Source organism: Stigmatopora nigra, chromosome 10 (genome assembly GCF_051989575.1).
Source record: "Stigmatopora nigra isolate UIUO_SnigA chromosome 10, RoL_Snig_1.1, whole genome shotgun sequence".
Taxonomy (NCBI): Eukaryota; Metazoa; Chordata; class Actinopteri; order Syngnathiformes; family Syngnathidae; genus Stigmatopora; species Stigmatopora nigra.
The window spans coordinates 13,285,833-13,312,442 of NC_135517.1; the positions used below are offsets into that span (position 1 = coordinate 13,285,833).

The 26,610-nt window shown below is 38.9% G+C and overlaps 3 protein-coding genes across 3 annotated transcripts; all 3 read left to right on the forward strand.

The window, feature by feature from the left end:
* Positions 1-560: 560 nt before the first annotated feature.
* bhlhe40 (basic helix-loop-helix family, member e40) lies at positions 561-4,624 on the forward strand. Its single transcript, XM_077727144.1, has 5 exons — positions 561-961; positions 1,048-1,111; positions 1,393-1,500; positions 1,844-1,967; positions 2,691-4,624. The coding sequence occupies exons 1-5, from the start codon at positions 891-893 to the stop codon at positions 3,524-3,526; spliced, it is 1,203 nt and encodes a 400-aa protein (XP_077583270.1). The 5' UTR covers positions 561-890; the 3' UTR covers positions 3,527-4,624.
* A 752-nt stretch (positions 4,625-5,376) lies between these two features.
* LOC144203094 (N-acylethanolamine-hydrolyzing acid amidase-like) lies at positions 5,377-8,816 on the forward strand. Its single transcript, XM_077726358.1, has 11 exons — positions 5,377-5,637; positions 6,132-6,299; positions 6,431-6,554; positions 6,786-6,876; positions 6,961-7,046; positions 7,271-7,443; positions 7,534-7,596; positions 7,685-7,751; positions 7,834-7,862; positions 8,158-8,227; positions 8,322-8,816. The coding sequence occupies exons 1-11, from the start codon at positions 5,453-5,455 to the stop codon at positions 8,394-8,396; spliced, it is 1,131 nt and encodes a 376-aa protein (XP_077582484.1). The 5' UTR covers positions 5,377-5,452; the 3' UTR covers positions 8,397-8,816.
* A 711-nt stretch (positions 8,817-9,527) lies between these two features.
* On the forward strand, positions 9,528-12,899 carry LOC144203612 (ADP-ribosylation factor-like protein 8B). The gene is made up of 7 exons (XM_077727141.1): positions 9,528-9,736; positions 10,278-10,358; positions 10,514-10,587; positions 10,724-10,817; positions 11,018-11,085; positions 11,292-11,362; positions 11,448-12,899. The coding sequence occupies exons 1-7, from the start codon at positions 9,614-9,616 to the stop codon at positions 11,495-11,497; spliced, it is 561 nt and encodes a 186-aa protein (XP_077583267.1). The 5' UTR covers positions 9,528-9,613; the 3' UTR covers positions 11,498-12,899.
* The last annotated feature ends 13,711 nt before the right edge of the window (positions 12,900-26,610 follow it).

A 26,610-nucleotide genomic window follows, 5' to 3' on the forward strand; every position in this document is an offset into this window, starting at 1 on the left:
CCTGTGCCCTGCGATTGGCTGGCAACCAATTTGGGGGCAGATCCCTGCCTGATGCCCATGGTTGACTGGGGTAGGCTCCAGCACCCCTCACGAACCTAGTGAGGAAATGTTGTGCGGAAGATGAATGAAATAAATACCCTCTCGTTGACAGCACTTGAATAGCCACCATGGGTTCATGAAAAGGTTGATCTGATTTGATTTTAAAATAGATTCCCACGACTTGGATACTTTGGATACTATTTGTATACTGCGTGTATCATGCAAGACAATAACTTCAGGGCGTCTGTTGTTTACTATCTCTGTTGTCTACTATCTTTCTTTGAGAATAAGGACATCGGGGAGGGAGCAGAAGGCTTGCACAATGCGTCTCGAGAGCCAAGCGTGGTTGTACACGGGACTCGGCTCCCGTGGGAGGTGACAAGCTTACCCCAGTAATGGGCTGTACTCAGCCTGCGCGTGCGTGGGGGGCGTGCACACACGCACAGGAAGCAGCAGCAGCAGAAGCGCAGGGTGAGCGGGGTGAGGATGGGGAGGGGAGGGGAGGTGGCTTTTCAGCTTGAAAGCACCGTCCAACACGTGAGGCTCATGTGATGGACTTGAGTTGCAGACAGGGACGTGCCTGTAGTCACAGGACTTTTTCTCGCCCGCCCTTTTGCATGCTTGCGCACACTCAGTCTACTTTGGGCCGTTCATTTCAGCGCTCCGCTCCTTACAGGGTGACTGACTGACTAACTGACCAGCGCATAACTCCTAAACTTTCATGAAGAAGGCGCCTTTACTTCAAAAAAAAATAAAAGCCTGGGAGTCACGGAAATAATCTTGGCTTTTTCTTTCCCTTTACTTTGGATCGTTTTTCTCTTCATTTTTGTTTTTGGACATTTTTGAGCGACATGGAGGGGATTGCGAGGGCGCAACCGTGCGTTCCCAAACACCCATCGTTGGATTTAGCGGACATGCAGGGGTAAGGATGAGATAACATACGCTTTAAATAACTACGTGAAAAACTTCCCATGTTGTATATTCAAACCTTTCCATTGCTCCACGAAGGATGGATTTTCCAATGTACGTGTATAAATCAAGACGTGGTATGAAGCGAGGGGATGACAGCAGGGTAAGTTTCTTTTCATATTTATATACTATATGTGTGTATATGTATATTTATATAAATAACTAAATATATAGAACAATAGGCATCCGATTAGATTAAATGGGATGGCTGTTTCTGAATATTTTAGTGATTCTATGACTACTTCCAGACTCCTCAAAATGAATTGGACGTCTAGTGACGTTAATGGCAGTCGATGATTTATTTCATTTATTATCATTGTTTTTATCTCAACAAAAATTCAAGTAATTACATTTTAACATAATTGTGTCACTTTCCACTTGCAGGAAACCTACAAACTGCCACATCGACTAATTGAAAAGAAAAGAAGAGACAGAATCAACGAATGTATTGCCCAGCTCAAAGATTTGCTGCCAGAACACCTCAAACTTACAGTGAGTGTTGTTTAACTTTATTGAATGTGTGTGAAACGAACACGTACCTTGTGTTTTTTATAAATATGAAAAAACATTTAAAGAGCTCAAATGGAAAATACAAAACCCTTATACAGTTGATCTTGTATTTATTTATTTTGTATTCTTTTAAATACTTGCATATATATATTTCCTTAGTTTTTTTTTCATCAAAGACTGACTTTTGTTATCCGTTGTGTAGAAAGAAGCTGATTGCATTGCATTGCATGACTTCCCGGGTGTTGGAGGCTTGTCCTCTGTTTGGCTGCTGAATGTGTTACATAAGAAAGATCAACATTCTTATCGAAGGTCTTCCTGTTTTTAGACGCTGGGTCATTTGGAGAAAGCGGTGGTGCTGGAGCTCACTCTCAAACACGTGAACGCCTTGAATAGTCTCCTAGAGCAGCAGCAGCAGAAGATCATAGAACTGCAGAAAGACCTCCAAATGAGTATGTTTGACCTCAATGATTAGCTTTCCCTCATTTTTCACCCTTAATAGAGTCTAGAAGGCAACAAGCAGGCTTTGAATTCCAGTTGATAGATTACAGACCTAGCAATAGTTCAAAATCTGCAAAATGGAGAACTTCTATGTGGCAATTTTTAAAAATAAGTTTACCTCAACCACACAATTTAAATATATTGAAACCAAAAACACTCATACATTTGCTGAAACATCATTTTCACTTACCGCATTTCATTTCTTGTTCCATCGCTCCACAAATAAGATCAAATTACTCAATTATATTTACAGAATTAAATATTGCTTACTTTATACTATTTGTCATGTCGCAAAATAGAAAAATAAACAGACCTAAACATTTTCTTTTGGGACACTAAATATATTTTCTTTGCCAAAGTCAGCCCGCTTAATGTTAACATTGAAGGCAAATTTCATGGGCAGGTTAATACAAAGTAGCATTTTTAATATAATTAAACAAGGCTGTTCCTAGTTCAATCTGAATTTTCAATAATCAACAACAAATATCTGCAGCTGTGATCATTTTTCAAATCACTTTCAGTAGACTAACTTTCGAGTAATAAATGATGATCACAATTACTTTCAATGTAGAAAGTAGACATAGCAAACTTACCTTTAGTATGTTGGGAATCAAAAAGGCCCACATGTGATATGTTGTGGAGTAACACATTGTTGCCCTTTCTCATTGTGTCAGGTGACCATGGAGGTGAAAGCCCAGAGGTCAGCGAACAGATGTTCCGTTCTGGTTTCCACCTTTGCGCAAAAGAGGTCCTCCACTACCTAGCCCACCGAGACAGCAGTCAAAATCTGATGCCCTCCCATGTCATCAGCCACATCCACAAGGTGGCTTCCGAAGTTCTCCAACATCAGAGTGACACACTCCTCACTGAGTCCGTCCATCAGAGATCCGAAAAAGTCAAGAAAAGCTCAGAGCAGCCATCCACAGCCACCGACGGCCCGTCCAAGAACTGCGTTCCAGTCATTCAAAGGACTTACCCTGGCGTTTTTGGGGAACAGAGCGGTAGTGATACAGACACTGACAGCGGCTACGGGGGCGAACATGACAAACGGGACCCCAAAGCCCGGTGGTCGGAGAGCCACAGGAAGGAAGGGGAGCTTCGGAACGCTGACAACTTAAAGCACGAAGGGGGCGAGCCTCTGGCTAAGAAGTCACGGTCCGGCTCCTCCGAGGACGAGAGCCTCCCCGGTCCTACCGGCAGTTACTTATCCTTCTCCCCAAACCAGCACCCGCTTTGCCTCCCCTTCTATCTCATTCCACCCGCCGCAGCAGCAGCGGCGGCGGCCGCCTACTTGCCAATGCTGGACAAGAGTTGGTACACAGGGGGCATGCCCGTAATGTATCCTGGAATGAGCGCCTCAACGGCCAGTTTACCCGCAGAGAGCCTCTCCCCACCTCTTCTTTCCCAAAGGGTAGCATCTCCAGTTGCACGCCAGAGTCTCATAGACTCCCCTGTACTTCACAAAGCTTCAAAACAGGACTCCCCGTTAAATTTGGAAACCAAAGAGTAATAAACTTTTGTGCTAAGGGGGGACGTTCATGTCAAAAGAGGATGAACAAAAGAATAATGGCTGGTGAACTCGTAAATTGCCATTTTCGCCTACAAGGGCCATGACTGCCGGTTGCATGTCTCTGAAAACAATGTGAACCTATAGGAATAACTGTGGAAGAGTGTTGCAGACTCTCTGTACACTGTGCTGAATGTCAAAGGTTAATCCTGAATGTACAGGACATAGCACCAACGCCCCCACCTCAAGAAAAACAATAGTAGCATATGTGTTTAAAACCTATTTGCACACACACAAACGAACATTTAATGAATGTAAGAATTAAACAAAAAGCCCCTTGTACTATAGATGCTGCTTGGACTTGTATCAACTGCTGTAGATCCAAAAAAAAACGACAGATCTACTGATAGTTGTGCTTTCTTTTTTTGTTGTTTTTGTCTCAGAACTGCAACTATTCATGATAATTGTTTTTTGTATTTTTACTTTAAAAAATATTCCTTTTGAGTTGACCATCTGATATCACTCATCCATGTTTGGTTATCTCGGGAGATAAACAAATGAGTGTTTGTAAAGAATTCAGGGCGTTGTCACTGTATAAAGGTGTGTCACTCATTATTGGATGTACGCGTAGTACATATTTTTATGATTTTCTTGTGACCCAATGTGTTGATCACCTGTGAAGTTGTTTATGCTACTCTCATTTTTATTTTTGATACGTGACCTAATGAGTGGCTTTGGGTTACTCCTTGAGAAGGGTTTATTGTATATATTATATATATTTTTAGCCCCATTTGTGTTGTCCCTCAAATATCAGATCGAGCCATGTCTGATTTCTGCTCATGGTGTTGTTGCCTTTGACTCATTTTGTGGAGACACACTGAAAATGTTTTTTTATTTTTAAAAGAAATACATTTTGCTTTAAATTTTGTGTCTTTGTCAAAGAGAGTGAATGTAAATTTCAAACAAAAAGTGGTAATAGTTTTATATAGGAAGAGGTACTTGGGATTTTTATTTAGAATTATAACATGATTGTTTCTCAGAATTTTGTAAAGTGTTATTCATATATATATTAAAGTATTAATAAAAGTGGAATCCACTGTTTGATTGGTGTACGTGTTGAAGCTGGCCATGCTGACAGTTCTCCGTTGCAACGTGCTTACATAACACTTACATAACACATAAAACAGTCAAGCGGCTGTAAATCAGTAGCATGTCTAAGATTATATAGCAAATTTTGACATGTCAAAGGAACTATGTGTAGAATTCTGCAGAAATGGAAAATAGACAATATCGCGCTCAAACAGGCAAGTTTAATTAGTGACAGGATTTCCATTAAATAACATACACTGAATGTAATTGAAAATGCAATATAATGTTTTAACCCTTTAATGATATAAAAAAAAGAAAACACCGCAAAAAAACTGAAAAACTTGATAAGTGTCCCCCTTTTTTTGCAGCATTCTTGATTTTCACACGCATTGAATACAATATTGTATTCAATATTATGGTTATTATATTGTGATATTAATTCATATATACATTTATTAAAGTATATTATAGTAAGTAATATTGTGACATACTTGTGGAAAGCTTCCATTATGTCAACTTTATAACATTAATGTTGTTTTGCTCCTTGCAAGACAAGATAGTCAAACGAATGTTATCACCTTGTTAACTTTCCTCCACTTACTTTTTTTACAGGCCCAAAAATTGGACAAATATTGCCACCTAGTGGTAATAAAGCACAACAGCAACCAGAAGGGAATTTTCGCAAAAGAGTTGGCCTTTGTACATTTTCAGCGCAAATCTTGATGAAAGCTTTAATTGTGAAAAACCTTTTCGGAAGTAGAGGTGCCCTGCCCACCGCGGAAACACGCTCGGGAGCAGATCCACACCAGTCGAACCAGTTATAATTCCCCTTTACAGTCTATGGTTATGCTGGTCCCAGTTCATTCTGCGATTCTGCTCCTGGGACTGGCAGTGTCGTCCAGTTCGGGCTTCGCTCCCCCCACAATCAGTATTGATTTGAATGATGATCCGCAAGTGAGATGGATGCCAATTCTTGATGTATTTGACGCCGACTTCCTCAACAGAGCTGCTCAAGATGTCATTGAGTAAGAGAAAGTTCATTTTTTTCTTTTTGTTGTATAATTTATATGCACGGTATAAATTTAAATTGCAACCTTACAACGTAGATAATTATATCGAATGCATTTTAATTAATTTCTAGGTGAAAAGTGATTTATTTTGTATTAAACTTTTTTAATATATATTTTTTTTACAGAAAAGTCATGCCTTTCCTGATTTAAGTTATACATATTTGACATTCAGTCATTGATTTTCATGGGTGGCCTGGCGGATGAGTGGTTAGCGTGCTGGCCTCAAGAGTGGGAGACCTGGGTTCAAATCCAGGTCAGTCCACCTGTATGGAGTTTGCATGTTCTCTCTGGACCTGGGTGGGTTTTCTCTGGGTACTCTGGTTTCCTCCCACATTCCAAAGACATGCATGGTAGGGTGATTGGACACTCTAAATACAGTAACAATGATTCCTCTTCTTCTCAAGGTTCTGTTAACATTTTGTAACCTTTTACTATTTCTGTTTTGTCAGTTCAACTATTCCAAAATGGCTTCACAAGGTTCTCAGGGGTCTGATCAAGGTCTCAGAGGAGTTCATTCTTCCCAAGCCTTATGGCGACGAGATTCGTGGCTTGGCTTCTCACTTTGGCCTCACCCTCTCTGATACTATCATGTTGAATCTTGCCTACGAAGTAACTGCGTGTGTAATTTCTCCTATTGTTGGATGTGTGTTTTCTAAGAAAATATGTCATTATTGTTAGATTATATATTAGTCTACACATATTAACCAAATTATATATGAAAACATCCCCAAATATTTTGCATTTGCAGATTCTGCACAAGCATAGTAGCTCAAGACAATGATGGAAAAATCTACCACGGCAGGAATCTGGACTACCCACACGCTGTTCTGAGGAATCTTACGGTCAATGTTATCTTCAAGAAGAACGGGAAGGTACACCATCCAATATGTCCGTCAACTCAAAAAAATAAATAAAGACGTTTTCCAAAATTATTAGTTTGCCTTGACCTATCCTAAACATTTAAAAATGATGACTTGAGAAATTTAACTGATTAAATGATATTTAGCATTCATTTTTTGGGTGTATTATAAATTTAGTTCCCAACTATTGTTAGTCATTGACTGTTGACACATGTGGTCAGACAAATTTGTGAACCATTACAGATTTCATATATTGGAACCACGTTTGCTGGCTATGTTGGTCTGTGGACAGGACAAAGTCCATACAAATTCACTGTATCCGGTGACCAGCGAGGTAAACCCGAATTTCTTCCCCTCTTCCAAAGTGTAGAAAAACATGATGACACTATGAAGAATATGGCGTTGTGTGTATGACTAGGCAGTGACCACTGGTGGGACTTCTGGAAGAATTTGGTGTCAGCTTTCCTGTTGAAAAGAAAGCCAGTCAGCTGGCTGATGAGAGAGGTGAGACCAAGAAAGAGCAGATAAGGAATGAAGGTAAAGTTCATTCTGCCAAATGCATGGCTTCCTTCACCTTGTTAGCTGTATCAATCATATAATAAATGCATTTTTCTTTGCCAAGTGGCCAAAACTGTACGCAAGATGTTTGTTTGCTACTGTGCAAAATGGAATTCAATTGTATTTTAGTGCCTGTGCATGTTTATGATGGTATTTTGTCTTCTGTGCAGATCCTAGAGGAGGCAGAAGACTTTCAAGTTGCTGTCCTCCATCTTTCCAAAATTCCCATCATCACAGGAGTGTATTACATTGTTGGTGGAGTAAAGGCAGGTGAAGGGGTAGTCATCACCAGAGACAGAGAAGGCCCTGCTGATATCTGGCCCCTGGATCTACTATATGGACAGTTTGTATCATGAGATGGTCACTCTTCTTCTTGTTGTGGGCTTCTTTGACATTGGTGTTATACAACATTTGGCTGTTTTTATTTGTTTAGATGGTTCAGAGTTGAGACCAATTTTGACCACTGGCTTCCGTCTCCAGCCAAGGATCATCGAAGGTTTTAGTAAATGATTTATCTGCTGGAATATTACACAATGCAACATGCATGATGTAATTTTAATACACCAATCATCTCTTGTTCTTAGAGAAATGGCAGAAAAAGCATTGAATGCTACCGGTCAAGATCATATTAATATGTATTCGCTTTATCAGGCAAGTTTTAAGAACTGATTCAATAGTACATTAACATTTTTAAAGGTTGCATTCATGACTTTGTTTCAATGTCTCTCCTCAGGTTTTGTCAATGCCGCCAGTTTGTAATGGGTAAGGTTACTGTTGGTTTGACTGTCATTTCATTTTTGTACTGGTGATTTTCATGACGGTATTTAATGACCACGATATTGAATGAATAGCAAATTAATGATAACCAGATATAAAAAGAAAAAAGGTGGGTGGATGATTCCTGTTTTATGTATTGCCTTTCTTCTATTGCAACAAATTAATGACCCTTCACATTTTTTTTGTTTCTAAATTGGGCCATCCTGTCAGCTGACAGATAATGATTCTTGTTGGGATCATTTATTTACTTTACTTGTTTTTTATTTCAACCATTTCATAGGGTTACTGTTTATACAACACTCATGAGTGCAGCCACCCCTGAGAAGTATACCACTCTTGTCAGACCACCGGTAGGTACATTAGTTTATATTATTTGTATTAGTTCATCTTGTTCACTTTATGTTAATGATAAGCAAAATTTAATTTTCCCTCCTGTCTTATCAGTACTGCCACAAGACCGTTCAAGCTGAAGTGATTCCTTTCTTTGAAGGTGGAAAAAGAGCCTTTTCCCATGTGTAAGGAAAACCGACGATCAACTTCTCATATGTAGCAAGCTGGGGAAATTAGTGTCTATGCTGCAATAATCATTTTTTCTCATTTTTCTTATGAATGTGGTCATATATTCACAGAATTCTTGAGTAGGCATGAGTCACCAAATGTGACCAGTAAAAGATATTAATGATGTGTTTATCATAAAGATAATTACTGGAAGAGCAGTGTCATTGTGAGTGGTGAAAGTTATCACTTACATTTGTGATTCTTAAAAAAAGATGTATAAATGCAATACAAAGGGCTATGACCTAGACTATATCCGCTGCACTAATTTAAAGCAATATCAGCGTTCATGTCCCTTAAAAATGAAAAATATATCTTTACATGTCTTTTTATTAAATGTGATTAAAAATATGTCCGAAAATGACTTTTTAATAAAATTTAAAAAAAAACTGTCCAGCAACCTTCTGCATGCTATATCTCATCTCATCTCCGTTTCTGAAGTACTTTATCCGCATTAGGGTCACGAGAGGTGCTGGAGCCTTTCCCAGCTGACTCTGGGTCAGAGGCGGGGGACACCCTGAATCGGTGGTCAACCGATCGCAGGGCACAAGGGGACAGACAACCAAGCACACGCACACCCATTCCTAGTGGCAATTTAGAGTGTCCAATCAGCCTACCATGCATTTTTTTTTTTTTTTTTTTTGGAATGTAGGAGGAAACAAGAGTACCTAGAGGAAACCCATGCAGGCCCGGGAGAACATGCAAACTCCACACAGAATAGACATGACCCTGATTTGACCCCAGGACTCCAGAGCTGTGAGGGCGACGTGCTAAGCACTGACACCACTGCAGCGCCACATTGCATGCTATATACCAAAACATAATATACTATCAGAAATATATTTTAAAAAATGATAACATACACTCCCCAGCAAATTGAAATTATGACTCGGGAGCTCTTCATCCTGCAAAAAAAAAGAAGAAAAATTACTGACCTAGAATATTGAAAATTCCATATTCTTCTACCTCACAATGATAACCTTTGAAAGTACTAATACGTATTTAGACGGTATGGCAAAAAATAAACTAAAAATCCAGTGTTATATTTGTAATTTCCGAGTATATCACAAACGCAACTGCATCACATGACACACAGGAGCATCTCCCTACTTCCGGTATCGGTTGCTACTATCCTACAACTCACGTCAGATAAGAAAGTCGCAGCGATTTGGACATCAAAGATGTTGGCCCTGATAAACAGACTTTTGGACTGGTTCCGATCACTCTTTTGGAAAGAAGAAATGGAGCTGACCCTCGTGGGACTTCAATATTCTGGGAAGACCACGTTCGTCAATGTGATTGCAGTAAGTCGCTAACAAACATGCGTGTCAGCATGGGCCCAGGGATGGGCAAATGTTGCATCTCCACTTAAAAATGTCATTTTATTTTAAGGTAAATGTTTGGATATGCTTGTGCCCTTTGTTTAACACCCGGAAATTAATGACTCGACTGCAAACAGGGCGTGATATTGGCTTCTACCCAAGACTGGTGCTTGTCAAATGACGAAGTTCACTAAGAGCTTCTTAAAATAGTCACGTGGATGACAGCGCTGGTGTTGTCATTCTGTCTAGTCTACCCACTGCATATCAACGTCATCTGCAGTCACAATCACTAAATCTATATTGGACACATGTTCTTGAAATACACCAGACCTGCATTCATCATGGATGCACAATAAAACAGCAGCAATACACAATTGTTCAGTCTCTGATGAATGCCACTGAAAATATGTAAAATTGTGCTTTAATTTTTTTCAGTCTCTGAGGAATGCCACTGAACATAAGCACAATTTATTTTTACTTGCTGACTTGCAAGTTTGCTAACAAAACCCCTTTTGTTTTGAAGTCAGGCCAGTTCAGTGAAGACATGATTCCTACAGTTGGATTCAACATGCGGAAGGTCACAAAAGGCAACGTGACTATAAAAGTAAGGAGACCAAGTGAACAAACCTAGCAGGACTTTACTATCCATAAGTGCCAATGGGAAAAGCTATTAAGTATATTAGTCTACAACCCTGTGAAAATGTGGCTAGGTTTCTTTTACTTCTTTATTAATTATGCACAATATTTTTTTCTGATCAGATATGGGATATAGGTGGGCAGCCCCGCTTCAGAAGCATGTGGGAACGCTACTGTCGAGGAGTCAATGCTATTGTGTAAGTGCTTTCTTGTAACAATGTTTGTCATAATCCATTAATGTCCAATTCAATCAATTGACTTCAAAGAATTGTACTCAAAATATAGTTATATAGCATTGACCAGATAAATAACCCTTTTTCTATACAATATCAGGTATATGGTGGATGCGGCAGATCGAGATAAGATAGAAGCATCCCGAAATGAGCTCCACAACTTGTTGGACAAACCACAACTACAAGGAATTCCAGTAAGTCACTTGGTATTTGAAGTTATTGTTTTTAAGACCTGCTCTTATTTGAGCGTTTGCAAATTTGTGGCCTCTACTCCACCTGCAAGCAGTGTGTTTAAGCAAAAGGAGACTTCAGTGGCTCATGGCTGTAGTTGGGAAAATCATTTTAGTTTTTGTCTTGTGAAAGATGAATTTGCCTTTGCTGAATTGTTTTTCAGGTTCTAGTGCTAGGCAACAAGCGAGACCTAACCAGTGCACTGGATGAGAAGCAGCTCATTGAAAAGATGTAAGGCACCCATGATAAAGTAATCTAACTGTCTTATGTAAACTCAGGAAACTCAAGTATATGTCATTCTTTTTAACAACTAAAATATCATGCTTTCTGTAGAGTAACAGTCGGATGTGTAAAGACAAGCTTAACCTATTAATCACTTGGATTTCACTGGATAATGTATTAATGACACACCATATCACATACTTTTCAATCAACAGGAACCTATCTGCCATTCAGGATCGGGAAATTTGCTGCTACTCAGTATCTTGCAAAGAAAAGGACAACATCGGTACGTAATGTTTTTTAAATGACTTCAAGTCCTACTTCTTTTGAGTTGTATTGGCTGTTGGTCATGAGGCATATCCCCGTGGCAGATATCACACTACAGTGGCTCATCCAGCATTCAAAGTCACGAAGAAGCTGAAGTTAAATGCAGCTACGCTCTAAGCTCCAGCCACTTCTGGGTCGTCCATAGTCATCCCTTCAACTGCCTTTGTGAAGTACTTCAGCTCTCTTTGCATACTATTGCCGCACGTCCGCACCACCAGTCTCTGCAAACACAGCTTTGTAGCCTCCGTACAGGACTATTAGGCCAATTCTTTTTCCCCCGAAATGATATTCATGCTTGAAAGGTGGATTGTTCATGCCCATCATGCCTTACAACCCGACCTTGTGGATATTCCTCGATACAGAAGTCAAATGACTTTGCAGTGTTCTATAGTTAAAATGCCCCTGAGAAAATCATGAAATTTCTCCTTTTTAGGATGTTTACAGTGCGATTGTGCTTTTTAATCATGCTTACCAAATAAGGATTGTGGGATGGCGTTCGATCAACAATATAAATCTTATCCATGTAGATTTTAGTTACTTGGCAGGAGGCATGGAATAATTTTATTTACTAAAGTCTTGAATTGGAATTTGTATGAAAATGACTAGAAGATACAATGGTGAATGTTTGTTGTTATCCCTGCAGAGTTTTAAGTGCCTTTTGGCTGAATGAAAGCTCATATTAGACAGGCACTGCCCAAAGTTATGTCCCATACACTGTTACGAAATAACAAATTGAAAACAAAACAACCATTTTAGAAAATCTTATGTATAACCACTCAATTAGCATTAACGCTGCTCGATGCAGAGAAACGAGGACATGTTACATTTCTGCCAGTTAGTGGATTTTAGCGCTTTTTGCCTTTTATGTTACTTTAAGTGAGGAGAAAACCTAACAGCTGTTTTAAAATATTGTACACACCATGGGTGTACACATGTAGCCTGTTTTATAATCATGATTTCTCTGGTTGAATAACAAAAAACAAGATCAATGAGATCAAAAGCATTGAATGGTCATTTTAAGTTTGGGCATTTGTGAATGGTTGATTGACATTTACTTTCCCTGTAATAGCAATGTTTACTCCTTTTAACACAGTCATATTACATTTTTTATTTTAATCAACTTCCTGCTATCTAATTGGTTACTTGGAATAACTGTATCTTATAGTTTGCATTTATACTTGATCCTACATTCTGTTTGTGCAAACTGGGCAATCATCACAAGCTCCTCTGTGTCCGCTGTCCTTTGGTGATGATCAGATTTCTAATTATCAGAAGTGAAGGGCTGTATCGTTGTGCAATTAAGGAAACTGGGGAAGAAAAAGCTTTGTTAATTGTGTAATATTATAGCAATTTGTATGTGCATGTGCTAATATTATTCACATTCAATTGCAGACTTTGTAAATATGAAATTGACATTTTTATTCCAACAAATGCTCTTGTAGCTTTCATGCATCATTTCTATGTAATTGCTAATAAATTTTGTTTTGGTTTTTTAACATGGTTCCATGTTTGTCTTAATTATTACATATTTGCCACTAGGTGGAGGTAGAGGACTTTGACTCTCTACTCAGACGCCAAACACACACACAGGGTGTTTTAATGTTGCTGCCAAAGTTGCATTTGTCACAGCATTTACTGCATTGCACTATTTTTTTTGACTGAAAGTTTAATATGTAAATAATTTGAATGAGTATCACCTATTTGTAAATGATAGAAAAGGCCAACAATCATTTGTCTTTGAATTTCTGTAAAGGTTGACCTCATAAGGGTCATGGAACTGGAGCTGTGGCTGCCTGACACATAAGAATGCTTGTCAACCAACCAAATGGCACTTGTAGAGGGAGACAAACAACCATTCATACTTGCATTCAAATCCACAGCATCAATGGAGCCTGGACTCGAACAACTTCAGGTGTGAGCCACTAACCCCTTGTTTATTTTGCCCTTTCATTTCCTCTCATTGAAAATTGTTTGTATAATTTCTCAAGAGCCGAAACACCATCTAAGTCTCTGATATTTTGCTGACAAAACAGAAGCATTTCTCATTTCATTTTCTGAACCGCTTTATCCTCACTAGTGTCGCAGGGGGTGCTGGAGCCCATCCCAGCTGACTTGGGGCCAGAGGTGGGGGACACCCTGAATTGGTGGCCAGCCAATCGCAGGGCACAAGGAGACAAACAACCATTCACGCTCAAACTCATACCTAGGGTCAATTTAGAGAGTCCAATCAGCCTACCATGCATGTCTTCGGAATGTGGGAGGAAACTGGAGTACCCGGATAAAACCCACAAAGCCCAAAGGAGAACATGCAAACTCCACACTGGCGGAGCTGACCTGGATTTGAACCCAGGTTCCCCACTGTGAGTCTGACGCTCTAACCGCTCTCTCCACTGGGCTGCTCGCATTTCTAAAATATGTATTTCAAAAAAAAATAAATCAAAAGCCTTGTAGAACATTTATCGATGCATTGTCGTGGTGGAATACTACAGAAATATAATACACTTCCAGAGAGTGTATTAAGGCAGATGGGATGTGTGTTGTGGTGTGAATGCAATCAGATGAAACCAGTTGTTTTCACCACTACTATAAAACCACAATGGGTCCAACGTAGAACTTGGCCAGCTGTTACAGCAGGGCCGCTGTTTACCTCATCTCATTTCGTTAACACAGCTTTTCCCAAACAGCTGCTGCCATTTTTTTTTTTTGTACGTCCGTGTTGGGTTTGTAGACAGATTGAGGTGTTTCCTGATGACTTCCATGTCTTGGTGCTATTTACCCTGTGTGGGTGCGTGTGGTGTGCTGTTGCAAAGACCACAAGGGATTATAAAGTGGTTACAAATATGCCACAAGGATTTATGTGGCGAGCAGGCCGTTGAGCGACCTCAACGTGTGACATACCGTGAATGTAGCTACACGTGTTACGAATCTGCTCATTATGTAACGCACACATTCGCACATTTCTCGTTTGGCTCTATCAACAAAATGTGTGGGGTGTTATTTAGAATGGTAGGTCATCATTGGGTCCCAATTTGGTAAAAAAAAATGCTTTTCCCAGTCACTGAGTACCGATTAGTTGGCAGGCAGAATTCTGAAATGCTTTTGTGTCACTTTTTAGGGGCATTTGTGTTTGCCTTTTTATTTCTTGGCTCAATCAATGTTGGTAAAAACTACATTTTAATTAGTGTTTTGAAGCACAGCAAGCAAACTTGATCGATATAGCACCTTCCACATTCCAATGTAGCAAAGTGGTTTACATTTGTGTTCATAGTTCCAAAAGTGACAGGCCTCCACCAACATCTCACTCAATTTTCTGTGAGAACCATAATTTGGTACTAATAATCATTATGCTTGGAATGTTACAGGATTAATATGGAGCTGTGGGGCTCACCGCTGTATTTAATGAACTGTTGTTCATGCTGTAAAAACAACAGATGGGTGGTGGCATATTTGTTGTAAAGATTGCTTAGGCTTTTTGGGCAATTGAATTAGCTGCTTTACCAATTAGTATGGTTTTAACACAATTATTGGGATTAGTTGTTTTATTGTTGCTTTCTTTCCTCTATTGTACATGGCTAAATCCAGATGATTTGTAAATCACTGTGGTCTGTTTTTAATTCTGTTTGACGCAATTGGGATTGTAAAACTTTTCGATACCAATGGTTTCCTTCACCCTTTCTAAGCTCTTCCAGGCACCAAAAAAAGAAGAAAAACTATGTTTCATTTCTTGCAACCTTGACTTTGTCATCTCTCCAGCAAATGTGGCCATGCATAAAAAGCTACTGTGAAGTCCAAAATGCAATCATTTTTATTTGCACTTGGTGGAAGTAATCTTTCAAGTACTCTGTCATCCAACATTCTTTCAGATGGCTGCTCCCTTGCGAAAGCGTTCACACTCTCACCTTCCAGCCTAGGCCACAACATGCAGCTTCCTTCCCTTCAGATTCCATTAAAACCATAACTTTAGCTCCTTGGGTTTTGATCAACTGAGGTGCTTATAATGCGTTTTTTTTCCAATGTACCTAGTATTTACATATAGATTGACTACTTAACATTCTGCAATTTAAAGTTTTATTTAAAGTAATCCTCGTTTTTTTTTTATCCATTCCTGTTGGATTTATGCACTGTGCATTTAAAAGAAAATTGTCTTGGAATTTTAGATGCACAGAATCATGCTTGGTATACGTGATGAATTGTGTGGTGTCATTGTGATTTGCTGGTCAGTTCCAACATGAATGGTCTCTTGAGAATGATGAAGTATAGATCTATGTGAGAAATGCAGTCATCAACCAGAACTATAGTACATTCTGTATTTAAACTTCACTACAATTTATATATATAGTAATGCACATTCCCTTAGGTAAATTCCATGAAGGAGAAAGGCTATTGCAAGATACAAAAAAAACATAATTCCTGCAAAATAGTAGTGTAGAAAGAGATTATTCATTTTGTTACTTGCTAGCACCACTTTCAAACATTTTGTTTTTCGAAAGATATCTAACAAAACGTGTTTAGTATTCAAAAACTATGTCCAACCTATCAATCCACCAGTTGTTTGATTTGTTTAGCCATATTCCCATGTCTAAATGGATATAAAGGAAAAAGTATTTAATCATATCAAGATGTAATAACAATATTGTCATCAATTTGACTATTTTTGATGTTCAATCTTACTTGCGCTTCATTTTGAAAGGTGACGTTTGATCTCATGACCACTGCAGTGCACCTGTCTAAAGTCCAATTAGTCTCAACACAGAGTGTAGAGCAGATGTTTCCACCAAGCCAAATAGACCAATGACCAGCTGACATTTGGATGAAGTTCAAGGAAACTACCTTTGATATTGCAGACGGACTCAGTTGGCAGCCTTTTTAACAAGCTCTCACAAGATAGAAGATTACTGTACCCTATTAACATTTTCTAATCATAAATATGCTTATTGGCCAACCACATCGCTCAGATGGGTCTAGGCTTGGTTTGTGTGTGGCATTTATTGGAAGAGGTATGCTTGGAGACAATATGCACATCATATTTGTCACTTTACACATCTGAATAGAAAAGGCCATCTCTGAGGACTCAAAGTCAGATATGGCCATGCTTGGTAGAGAAGGCAAATTAGATGGGATTGAGGGGCTTTTTGCTCTGATCCCCTTCCAGCAGCATCTTCCGTGAATCTCCTGGCAGATACAAGGTTGCAAAATCTTACAATACAATCCCTATGCAGCAATGACTGAGTGATTCATGAGGTGGCGTACAGACAGGTCATGACAGGTCTTGACTGCATTTGTCGAACGTTTTATTTTTTTCTTCATTCCCTTTTATATTACTTGAGGGAAATAACTGCACGGCTTACTTTTGCTCACACAGCATAAGCAAAGGTTCCCCTCGGGGTCTCATTCGAAGTCCAAATCCTGCTGATGAGAAACAGCTGTAGTCTTAGCTACCTTAGTCACATGTGGAACTTTGACATATTTTTAAAAGCTATACATACAAACACACACTTTTTAGCTACAGGTAGCTGAAAAGGGAAACTTGCGTGGTTATAATCGAATGAAGTCTGACTAATATAAATATGTGAGGTATTCTTTTCCTTTGGAGAACATGTTCATGCTTTCCACAGTGTATTCTCAGTGGGAAAGATTAATCAACTGTCCATTTTAATTACATAGAAATTTGCTTTGCTTTAGCTTGTTGTTGTTGTTGAGACACTTCCAAAAGAAACTTTGCCGTCCACAATTCTGTTGCCGCCTTTTGCCCGAAGCCTTGGTGCATACAATCGTCTCCCTATTGCAATGAAAGGAGCATTTCAGTAGAAGGCAGCAATGTTTGGATGCACGTGAAAGAGGACGGGGCAAGGCATTGATAGCTGGAGAGAGAATAGAAATCTTTGACAGGGTGTCCTTCACACTCACTCCACTGCCAGATTTTCAAGTAGTGTGATTAAATGTTGCTTGCGTAACACTTGAGCGTGTATGTCTTTAAGCAGCAACAAATCCTTTGTATAGAAGCACCACCAAGCATCACAAGAATGCCATTGTTCCACAGCAGTGCAGCTTCTTTACTCATTGGCATTTGGACAAAAACAAGGAAAGAAGTCATTTAGCCAAGTGGTAATGAAAGAACACAGTAAAGATGTTTTATGGTGAAAATAGAATTATTAATATTCAGCTGCAAAGTAAGCATAGGAGGAATATTTGTAGAAATCACACTGATGTCTATCGCCCGATTATGAAACATAAATAAGCAAAAAAGCAGAAAATGTTGAAATTAAGACGATGCAAAGAAGTTTAAGCATTTTATTTTAAATCAATCCTAAACGCCAGGTATACCTGAAATAGATAAGGAAGAGATTGTCCTCACCTCAACATGTTTTGTTATATTGGTTGGCAGTTTTCCGTAGTGAGATGACCTGTTGCGGCCGGCCATCTTGGTCAGCGCAGCTTGTAGTGTCAGCATTACAAGAAACTTTGACTACCTTTTTAACCTGTAATTGTGGTACCCCCTTCTCTTCAACAAGCTACTATGCGACTCCCATGTGTTCTAATCTCTATGCATGAATTCTCCAGAGAGATTTCCTTCTTCCAACGTTGCCCCTTGAGAGCATTCCTCCAATCATTGGTCATTGAGTTGGTTCTATTAAGGTGGTTTCGACTCTCTGTCTCCAAACTGATGGATGGCCTGTCTCGCTTTATCTCCGCCGGACGGACGCGCTGCTGGCTGCAGCCCAGAGATTGTCACTGCTGACTGCTTTATCAGTGTCTGACTTATAGAGCTGTCTTCCTCTTGGACCAAGGTTCCCAGGCGCCTTGTCCAACCGTTCCTCCCTCATGTCTGTCACATTTGCTAACCAGAGACCTTCCTCTGAGGAGTTTGCATCTTCTCCCCTTGATCACATGGGTACTCCAGTTTCTTCCCACATTCAAAGAAACATTTAACGTAGGCTATTTGACTACTAAATTTTCAATGTGTGAGTGTGACTGGTTGTTTGTTGGCAATTGCTTGGCGACCAGACAAAATATACATACCATTTTCTCATCTCATCCTTTTTCAGAACAGCTTTATCCTCACTAGGGTCACAGGGGGTGCTGGAGCATATCCAAGCTGACTATGGGCTAGAGGCGGGGGACACCCTGAATTGGTGGCCAGCCAATCACAGGGCACAAGGAGACAAACAACCTGTGTCCCTAATTCACTCACGCAGTCAATCAACTATTCACGCTCACACACATACTTAGGAGCAATTTAGAGTGTCCAATCAGTCCACCATGCATGTGTTTGGAATGTTGGCGGAAACAGGAATACCCGGGGAAAACCCACGCAGGCCCGGGGAGAACACTCAAACGCCACAGTTGGCCCGACCTGGATTTGAACCCTGCCGCCGGGCTGCTCTAGCATTTTCTTAATGTAATCAAAAGACTAGCTTTGAAGTCACTTTTGTTAAATTCATCGCTTGGATTTGATCAAAAGAATTTAAAAAGACAAAAATTGAGTAATCCTAGTCCATGTTCAACTCTGGCAAGAAAAACAGCAGTTCCTTTCCCATTCTAACTGTGATGAGCAATTGGAGCATTTGGTGGAGAGCCAAGCAAAATCAGGGGCTTCCTGCACATTCTGTTGTAGTTCAGAGTTGCTTTTGAAAAACTGTCAAAAAATCAGTAATTCATACTATCTCAGAAAGTAACCAAAAACACATGACGACCATCTTAATTGTTGATTTTTATTTGTTCCCAAATATTTAGCTTCACTTTTTGACATTTCAAACTGTTTATCTTAACATCATCAGTAGATCATCAATAGATTTGTTGAATTGCTACCATACTACTCTGCTACTTTAGACCAGAATAAAACCTGCTTCTGAGTGGTTCTAGCCATGCAATAATAAAGTGGATAACAATGGGCTAAATAGGCATCTGTATAACATATAACATTTTTCCGATATCTGTAACCTAAGAAACAACATAACAGCCTGTTGGTGGTCAGTGATAAAAATAAATAAACAACATATATGTCACAATTAGAGTATTAGGCTCACCAAAACTATGAAAATACAGTAGAAGTCACGATTAGAGCAACCAGCATTTTAATCACAAGCCCAAAGCTGGTTTTGTATATAACGAGTTGAACAACAACTGCGTATGTATTTCCCTTCATTATAATTTGTTGAAGTTGCATGACGTGACCCAAATTACATACACTCAAGTACACTCAAGTGGACAGTGCCACTTTCCCGCTGAGGTGACCTGTCACCAAAGTCTTTCGCAAAGACCCACCGCATGATTTTCACTGCCCAGGGGAGCTGTCAAATTGTTAACGCCTTACTCACTTGGTGCTACGGTATTATAAAGGAAGGCCTTCTTGCAGGAATTCTTACCTGTTATTCTCTAGTTTGGGAAGGCTGTCCATGTAGTGTCTTCTAAAACACAGACCCTTAATACAGCCATCATAGAATCATAGGCAGCGATTGCATTGCAAAAATAACTTGACTTTAAGTCACTTTTGCAGACAAATCAGATTCCCAAAAATTCAGAAAATAGGACGATGCAGTGCTATTTAATACTGCTCCAACCATAACAACAAACATAGTGGCAGTCAACCAATGTTTAATACCTTGGTGAAGCAAAATAATGTTGATATTTCTTCAAAAATATCCTGTTTTCAACTTGTGTAATAGTTCATTATATTAAACTGTCTCCGAAGCACCTTCAGGTGACCTTTTGAAAAATACCAAGCCTATTCTTCACATGAATATTTTGTCAGTTAATTTAATACTTGCCAATTAATAGTTTGAGGTGCACCTCTGTGACCCCCACAGTTCTGTTATTAAGCAGCAGAGACAGTGCAGCAGTGTCCCCAACCTCCTTCATAAACACAGAAAGTCACTCATCATGTTTCATGCAGACAGCTGCAACAACACGCAGATGTTGGCAGAACCTCTGGTAAATTAAGTTCCACATTAATTGTGTCCATTAACTTTTCAAAATAAAGTCACTGACCTGTGTCTGGTTTATGCAGGAGGGTTGATTATTACTTTGTTCGTGAGTAATGTATATTTAGACAACTGTAGCATAATTTCCAGAAAATTCTCATTATTTATTGTCATGACTCTTTAGCTAAGCCATTCAGCTGTTTTTTTTGGTATTAGTAATGAGTAATTTATTAGCCCATTACTAATTCAGACCGCTTTAGTTACAACGTCTAAATTAATGAATGTGTGTCACGCAAGTCCATGACTTGTATATTTGGAAAGTGGTGTTCAGGGGCAAATGACAACAAATTATTGAAGTAACCACACCTTTCTATATAAACACACTTGGTGGCCTTCTCCAAATGAGACTTTTCCAACACTTTAACACTGAATGCTGATAACCACATTTCACTTTTCTTTCCTCGATCTATATCTATGAAACCATCAATGGGGATAAAAGGGGAGGAGGGAATTATTGCACGGTCAGAAGGAAATGTCATCTCCATCGCAGCTGTTGTTCAAAGATTCTTTCAGAGACTCTTACCTCATCATAACCGGGTTATGAAAATATAATAACTTTATGTTTGTGTGATGATGGAGGCACTTCAGGGCTAAATGAAATAGTCATCTCTATGGTTCCAAAAGTGTTAGTCAGTCATATGATCTAATTATTATCTATTATGATTATGAGCTTACAATATTAAATTGAGTCAATTCACTGTTGGAAATCTCATATGTTTTTTTTTTTGGAGCCAAATTTAATTCTCTCAACATCCAACTCATTCGTTGCAGTGTTTTTATTTTGGACAACTTCCATCCAGAGACTTTAAAAACAACTTGTATAACAGCATATAACAGACGGAAAGGAACTTTCAAATGATTTAAGAATTTAATTCTTTGCAGTGTGGCTATCATATCAATATAGCAATGTTTCTGTTCAGAACTGCAAAGAATGTGAAGTGTCAAAACCACATTGGACTGCCAGAAGCCTGTTCATAAATTCTGTGAAGAGGCTCGTGGGCTTCCAGTGGTTTTGGGGAAAAATTGGACAGGGGTTGTGATCTGGGGCCCTGCTGTCTGTCAAACTTGTAGGAGTGAGAGTCCGCTGGTTGGAAGGTTAGTAATAGATCGCCCATTAAAAGGTTGGGGGGAGTGTGTGTATTCAGTATCTTTGTGGCCTAGCCCATCAAATTAAGCATTGCTTTTGTCAGAAACACTGAAAATGTTTTGGAAATGATGTCATCTGTCTGTAGTTGTAAAATTACTCTTTAAGATATTTAAATAATTCATTATCGAGCATCTCCAACCTGAAATTACTCCTAACCAACATTTTTTAAATATTAATATTTCTCTCCTGCATCATTGATAGTAACAAAATACTGTCATTTTGTTTCAAATGAATTTCTGTGATCTGAAATGTGGTCTTAAATAGCTGAAATGATACACTTCCTTAAAGCATTGCAATATTACGAATAACACATGACGGTGTGTGTCTGGATATCTGGAATCGCATTGTGGTTTGAAAGAGTGGAAAGTTCTGTGTTCCTTCTCAATTCGTTATGCCATTCACATGATGTCACTAACAACATAGGAGCCACCCATGACAACATAATGTCACCCGTATGGTGCTGCTTAAATGTAAAGAGCTTTTTGAACTATTTGCTGCATATTTTTTCGATGATTTTTTTTAAGAGGCAGAAAATCTAATCAAAATCAATACTTTTGGGATAGAAAGTAAGCAAGGTGTTTTTAGTTCTCTTTGTCTTTGTAGCCAACACATTGTTAACTCATTCTTCCAAGTTGAGTTCTTTTCTGAGTCTTTTAAAAAGGTTTGTTGTCATCACAATAAGACCAAACAAAAGTTATCTGTTTTCCATGATAACAAACAAGCCAGACCGATGGTTAGCATTGGAAGAATGACATCTTTTTAATCAACATGGGCATCTTGATGACGGGAGTTGAGCTTCCATTTATGCTATGTATGAATCATTTTACAAACCCTTACCTCTCTGTCTCTGAAGATTGTTTTGAGTCTATTGTGGAGACAGTATCTGATAATAAAAACAAAAATGAATACAATTGTTAAACCATATTTTCTGTGAAAATGCAAGAATAATCAGTTGTCAGGTACTAAGTTTCTTTTGGTTGTGATGGGAGGAGTGTGTGCAAATAATTACCAACAATGTGATTTATAAAACTAGAGATGAATTGTGCTGGCCTATTTTCAATCTTTAAATAGCGAGGCTAAAAAGTAGGTAGGTGCAATCCAGATAAAAATCAGGGCCAGCATATAGCAAAGAAAAAAGAAGAGAGGTTGTCTGAGGTCTTTTTCATTCATTGAAGCCAACTTTTAAAATGTGAACCAAAATTATTGCAACAAATTGTATCCCAAGCAGTGTCAGAAATAAGTCTGATTTAAATGTGCCCAAGATTTTATTGATTGGGACCTTTGACATTCCATTGTTGCTGTTTTGGAAAAAACTTCCGCCAAGACGACAGACAGCCTGTTCAAACTGTCTTCACTTGCTCTTTACATCTCCGGTACCTTTGGCTCAACCCGAAAAGGCTTTGAGACCTCCTCGACACATGAGTGTATCCCTGCTTCACCGAAAAAAAGAAAAAAAACTTTACTTATTTCTCTGATCTCTTCAGCTGTCCCCTGGAGAATAGGTTTTCATCTCTATACCCAATGAATTTATGAACAAAAACAAAAGACTCTTCAAAGCTGCCTGAGAAGATCTATAACTTGTCAGGATAGAGGCTCTCATTCATATCACATGAGTATCTCCCTGGACGTGAAAAACACAAGGAGGTTTATATTCTGACCCGGAAGGCAATGTGTTTGGATTGGGGATGGATAGGACTTAAATCCAAAGTCTCACTACTCCATGGTCCGCTGACTGACCTTTTAAAATAAAAAACACACGAGTAGCAGATCCTAACTAGCTAAGAGAAGAATATTGGTATTTGTTACGATAATGATGCATTCTGCCTTGAAGTAGGTCACCAAAAAACGTTATTTCGCTGCTTCCGATTTGCCCTTTGCTAGTGGAAATTTGAGTCCTTTATTCTTTTTTGCTTCAGAACACTCACTGACAGCATCTTCATGCTCTGTTTTGCACATTGTCATATAGCAGATTAAGCATGGCAAGAAAATAGCAGTTTGCATATTGTATTACTCTTGTGGTTCTTGGTGGTACCATGCTATTGTTTCTCATACGTGGTGAGGCAAGGTCAATGCAGTGCGCTGCTTCTGGTTTGGATGAACAGAGATGGTATGTGTAGAATTTGCACAGTGGTTTCTATGTCTATGCAGCGGCTTGACCTTGCTTTGGGTCTCATTAAGCATCTCTTGGTCTGAAACCAGGAGGCATGGAGGGGAAGGCAGAGGAAATGAATGAAGCAAAGTCACCATGCTTTTACATTGTCACTTAAAATAACCTCAGAAAGCATGACCATGTCGTGGATTTCTGTCAAAGGGGCCTCTTAACCATGAAATCCTCCTATAAACAAAACCCAGGTCTTCTAATTAACTATATGAGAGCGCCTGCTATTCTAACAGGCGGAACATTACCACTCACCGTCGGACACATGACAACACCTGGCTGAGACAAAACAGACTTTGTGGTCATTTGTCTGCCATAAAAAGTGTCATATTTAAAAATCATCCTTATTAAATTAGAATTTAGACTTAGTATTGACGAATTTGAATGGGTATTGAGTTCTCCCAACACGTGACACTGATTAATGCCCACCAAGAGTGGTTTTATGGCGTTCACTGTAACGCTACACCATAGGTTGGGGAGCATTAACTGTGTGCTTGTTTGACTTTAATGGTAACGAGGGAGAGTGGAGGCTCACCTTTGCAAGCTTCCATTTCTCTCATTTGTTATGCTGCAAATCGCTCAATATTTTCCTCCCTTCTTTATAAAAGTAAGCCATTTCCCTTGCACATCCCATAACTCTGACTTTTATAAGCATAAGCAACATTTTATGCTTGACTGTGCACAGAAACAAATTAGATATTATTTCAGAATCGGTAATGAGATGTGCACTGCGTAAAATGTGTTGATTTTCACGTATGGTTACCTGAAATATGAAACAAAAACTATAGGAGAATCTCAATTGAACTTAATAGAAATATTAGTAGGTGTGAATGTGACTGGTTAATTTGCTCATATTTTATAAGTTTTAGCATTCAGCAAACCTTTCGCTTCTAAATTATCGCCAATTTGCTTTAACGGTGAAGTAAAATTGTATTTTGAGTAACATATCCAATAAAAATAAAGTAATAACATTCTGACCTGATCTTGTGAGCAGTGGCAAGAGCTCATTAGGCCTCACGCGAGGCAAAGTCTCAGTATGACTCATAAAAAATAACATGGCCACAGCTGTGGGCAATGGTTGTATATACAGCCATGTTGTGCAAAGGTGGACTGACACTCCTGGAGGGCGACAACTTGATTGACTCGGAGTTTTATGGGGCAAGCCCTTACACTGTCATAGAAAAGGACCATAATCATCATTTCATTATTAAAAATTAAAATATGATAGGTCTTGGACGGCATGACCTTTGTATTTAGCCTCCCACGTACGAGTTTGCGTACACACATGCAAACGCACACTACTTGACAGCATAAACCTCAGAAAGCACCAATTTCAAAGTTTTAGTGTTAAACGTAGTGGTTTCCTGGCATAAAACACTCCCATGCTTGTTGTGTACTAAAAATTGTAATGTAAGTATTCATCATTTATTACTATAGATATTCAGACGGTTTACAAACATAGTCACAGAATGACGTAGGTATTATAAATAATGAGTCAGGGGTTGAATGCAAAAGAGAGTTATTTTTGGCATGGACGTCACATTACATCTGCAAACTGAATTATTATTTGCTTTTCATGAGTCAGCTATGAGCAAATTTATGCAACAAATACATTTGATTATGTTTTTGTTCAGATAGTCTTTTGCTTTAAGATGGACAAATAATGATTGACATATAATAGGGAAAAAAGTGTTTCTAAATGTTTCTGATATACAAGAGTAGCAGTCTGTTTTGAGTGATGTCCTCCTCATTCAATGAGCCAATCATATTCCGCTAACCTAAGGGAGAAACTCCCATATATAAGGCTTTATCTTTGATGTATTATTTTGAATGAATCAGTATTAGCATAATATCATCACCACATTTAGCTTACTCATGAATGCTTTTGACAATTATTTATTTTACACACGTTCTATGTCTCTATTGTTTTCCGCTTATCCTGCCAAGTGCTATTTATCCCCTACGCTAAATAAGCAAGACAACCCGTGAGGTTTGAATTCATCTGTGTTGCATCATGCCAAAGCATCTGGGACCATTTGTTTGTGGCATTTGAAGCTTTCCTATGAGCGGATGGAACCTGAGAGCCAGTTTTATTCCCATGAGTTTCAGGATGTGCATCATCTCCCCTACTCTACTATGCCGCTGTGCACAAACCGTAGCAGATGTTATTGAGTGCACGTTTGTAAATATTTACTTAAGTGAGCAGTCAAAGGATGGAGGTACTCAGTCAATGGGGATGCAGACAGAGCAGCAAATATTGTTCCTTAAATGAAACTTTATTTTTACCCAAAGACTCTCCAGTGTCCTCTAAAGACATGAGGGAGTGAGATCAAATGCAATCTTTTTCGAATATGATAGCCTGCTGGCATGTGATGTGTCTCGATGGACACGAGAAATGTTCATTTATTTTTTTTGCCTTCCTTCTAATGAAGATAAAACAGGCATGCTGACTCTAGCATGCTTGAATGCAAACCATTACCAGGGGTAATTACAAGATTAATCAGCAATAAGAAATAGCTTTGAGGCTTTTACCCCTAAAATTGTTCCAAGGTTAGAATGAAAATACTGGATTTATTACGTAACCGTTACACCAGGGGTGGGCAAACTATTCTACGAAGAACTGGAGTGGGTTCAGGTTTTCATTCCAACACATAAAGAGGACATCTTTACACCAATCAGGTGTCCTACAATTGCAATCAGTGGATTGCAATCAGGTGCTTCTTGTTTTCTGCAGAAATCATAATTGTTGTCTTATCTTGCTCAACTCTGATAAGCAATTCCCTATTCATTGAGCCATTACACACAAAATTACTGAATTGTTTGTATTACACCATATTTTTTTAATCAGCCAATCAGATACCAGTTTCAGCAATGGCCCTGGCATCAACACAGTCACTTTTTATTTTTGAATCTAGTGCAGA

Excerpts from the sequence above, each read along its gene's own strand:
- bhlhe40 (XM_077727144.1), top strand. The coding sequence starts at position 891 with ATGGAGGGGATTGCGAGGGCGCAACCGTGCGTTCCCAAACACCCATCG. Across the intron at positions 962-1,047 it reads GATTTAGCGGACATGCAGGG|GATGGATTTTCCAATGTACG; the intron begins GTAAGGATGAGA and ends TGCTCCACGAAG. Across the intron at positions 1,968-2,690 it reads GCAGAAAGACCTCCAAATGA|GTGACCATGGAGGTGAAAGC; the intron begins GTATGTTTGACC and ends TCATTGTGTCAG.
- LOC144203094 (XM_077726358.1), top strand. The coding sequence starts at position 5,453 with ATGGTTATGCTGGTCCCAGTTCATTCTGCGATTCTGCTCCTGGGACTG. Across the intron at positions 7,444-7,533 it reads CTGGATCTACTATATGGACA|ATGGTTCAGAGTTGAGACCA; the intron begins GTTTGTATCATG and ends TTATTTGTTTAG. Across the intron at positions 8,228-8,321 it reads CCACTCTTGTCAGACCACCG|TACTGCCACAAGACCGTTCA; the intron begins GTAGGTACATTA and ends CTGTCTTATCAG.
- LOC144203612 (XM_077727141.1), top strand. The coding sequence starts at position 9,614 with ATGTTGGCCCTGATAAACAGACTTTTGGACTGGTTCCGATCACTCTTT. Across the intron at positions 10,359-10,513 it reads AAGGCAACGTGACTATAAAA|ATATGGGATATAGGTGGGCA; the intron begins GTAAGGAGACCA and ends TTTTCTGATCAG. Across the intron at positions 11,086-11,291 it reads AAGCAGCTCATTGAAAAGAT|GAACCTATCTGCCATTCAGG; the intron begins GTAAGGCACCCA and ends TTCAATCAACAG.